Raw genomic sequence first — 2,577 nt, forward strand, 5'->3', positions numbered from 1 at the left:
TGACCATTTTTCAGCTCACAATAGGTCAAAGTCATCATTTATGCATTTCTCCAAAATTTGGTTCACAAACCCTAACATTCAAACCCTAACTCATCCATCTCATGCATTTAATCACAATTAGTGCACTTAACCTTAACCATTCAACTAATCAAAGCTTTTAAACTCATTCAAACTCATTAAATTCATGCAATTCATACTCCGTTCAACAGGTCAAAATTTCAGTTTGGTCCCTCACAATCTTTTTCTTTTAATTTTAAGTTAATATCTAAGTTACTTGAGCTAAACACATAAATAAGAAACTAAAATTTTCAAAGTAAATTGCTTACCTCCACTTGAATTTCAATTCTTCAATTTCACTCCCTTATTCCCTTTCTTTCCTTCTTCTAAAGCTTCTTCAAGTTGAACTAACAAGTTTTTATGGTTTATTTTGAGGTCAAAGTGGATTGAAGTAGTTGGAAGAAAGCTTAACTCAAGCTTTAATGGAGTTCTTCAATGGAGAGGTGAGGGAAAGGTGGGCGGCACAATAGCAAAAAGAAGACCAAAATTGAATTTTTTTCATTTCTTTTTTTTATTTATTTTAGTTGATGGAAGACCACAAAATCCCATTTAATAAATAATTTAATTAATTCTTTTATGACATCATGCATGAGGTCATGCATGATGTCATCACCCTTTTTACTTTTTCATTTTCCTCTTTCTTTTTTTTTTTTTATTTTTCTATTAGTTCTTTAATTTAATTCTCGATTCCGAAATTTTTTTTTCTCCGATTTTATTTGACAGTTAGGTCAGGAGTCAGCTCTAGGGGTCAATTGACCAAATTACCCCTCGCCGGTTCATCTCGGTTTGCAAATAATCTAATATTTCTTCCGGCTCCCTGACCTAATTATTTGACTGGCTTAACAGTTCCTTTTCGTGATTTTCTCTTTTTTACTATGTTCATAAGGGTCCTAAGGACCGCGGCGTCACATTTTACGGTTCGAAATTTGAGTTTAAAATGACTTCGCAGTCATTCCCGAAGAGGTCATCCATCGCCGTGACTCTCGGCTCGTTTAACTTCTTATGTTCTGTTTTTCTTATTTATACTTAACTAATTGGCAATTACTAATTATTGGTGTTTATGGTTTCTCTAGTTGTCTTAAGTATGGTTCTAATCCCCTTAATTGTCCGGACAGACACCGGTCACCGGAACAGTGAAATCTACCAGGCTATGCAAACGGGTGTGTTACAGAAGTTCTACCATAAGCAATGGGAACGGTCAAATAGATTAAGCCTTATATTTTTGCGAATGACTATTGCTAACAACATCAAGACAACAATTCCACAAACTAAAAATACAAAAGAATACCTTAATTTTGTGGAAAAATGGTTTCGTTCTACAGACAAGTCACTCGCTGGTACTCTAATGGCACAACTCACGACCATGAAGTACAATGGGTCGAAGAGTATGCATGAGCACATTATAGAGATGAGTGATATTGCAGCAAGGCTAAAGACCATAGGGATGGCGGTGGATGATTCCTTCTTGGTGCAGTTCATTCTGAACTCACTACCTCTTGAATATGGGCCATTTCAAATCAATTATAACACTATTAAGGATAAGTGGAATGTTAATGAATTGGCCAGTAAGCTAGTTCAGGAGGAAACGAGACTAAAGAATCAAGGGACTCATTCTATCAACATTATGGGTCAAGGAGCTGGTAAAGGACTTAAACCAAAGGCCAACAAGTTTAAGAAGAAAAAGAAAGGATATTCAAATGTTACTTAAGCTAAGAAAAGGAATAAATGGTAGTATGACACTATTAAAAAAATTGCCTAAAAAATAAAGCTTAATTTGAAAAGAAAGGTAATCTTTATGCTTATGTATGTTTCAAATCAAACTTATTTGAAGTTCCTAATAATATTTGATGGCTTGATTTTGATGCTACTATTTATGTCTCCAATGTGATGAAAGAATTCCTTATGGTCCAAACAGAAAACCCTATTAAGACTTCCTATTTATGGGGAGCCATTGAAAGCTCTAATTGAAGGCATAGAGACTTACCATTTGGTCTAAGATAATGGTTATCAACTAGACCTATTAAAAACCTTCTATGTGCTTTCAATTTCTAGGAATGTCATTTTTATTTTAAAACTTGATGAATTTGGGTTCAATGTTAAGTTTGGGCATGGATGTTTTAGTTTATTTAATAATAATGATAATTCTATTATTATTTTTGGAATTCTTAATGATGATCTATATATACTGAAACCTTAGTGATAATTTTGCTGAATCCTTGCTTGTCACTTTTAGCAATATTGGAATTAAGTCTAGTAGACTGAATGACAATTCTGTTTTCTTGTGGCATAAACGTTTGGGTCACATATCCAAAGAAAGATTAGAAAGGTCAATAAAGAATGAGATTCTACCGAGTTTAGATATTATTGATATTGATGTGTGTGGATTGCATTAAGAGAAAGCAAACCAAACACAATAAGAAAAAAGCCGCAAGAAGTAGTAAGCTTCTTGAAATTATACACACTGATATAGGTGGGCTTTTTGATACCCCATCTATTAGTAGATAAAAGTATTTTATTACC

At 33.5% G+C, this 2,577-nt stretch overlaps 1 protein-coding gene across 1 annotated transcript; it reads left to right on the forward strand.

Annotated features, from left to right (window-relative positions):
• Nucleotides 1-1,285: 1,285 nt before the first annotated feature.
• On the forward strand, nucleotides 1,286-1,765 carry LOC131180675 (uncharacterized). Its single transcript, XM_058148032.1, has one exon. It carries the CDS (start codon nucleotides 1,286-1,288, stop codon nucleotides 1,763-1,765), a length of 480 nt encoding a protein of 159 aa, XP_058004015.1.
• The last annotated feature ends 812 nt before the right edge of the window (nucleotides 1,766-2,577 follow it).

The sequence above is a fragment of the Hevea brasiliensis genome, chromosome 6 (assembly GCF_030052815.1).
Source record: "Hevea brasiliensis isolate MT/VB/25A 57/8 chromosome 6, ASM3005281v1, whole genome shotgun sequence".
In the NCBI taxonomy this organism is placed as follows: Eukaryota; Viridiplantae; Streptophyta; class Magnoliopsida; order Malpighiales; family Euphorbiaceae; genus Hevea; species Hevea brasiliensis.

Excerpts from the sequence above, each read along its gene's own strand:
- LOC131180675 (XM_058148032.1), top strand. The coding sequence starts at position 1,286 with ATGACTATTGCTAACAACATCAAGACAACAATTCCACAAACTAAAAAT.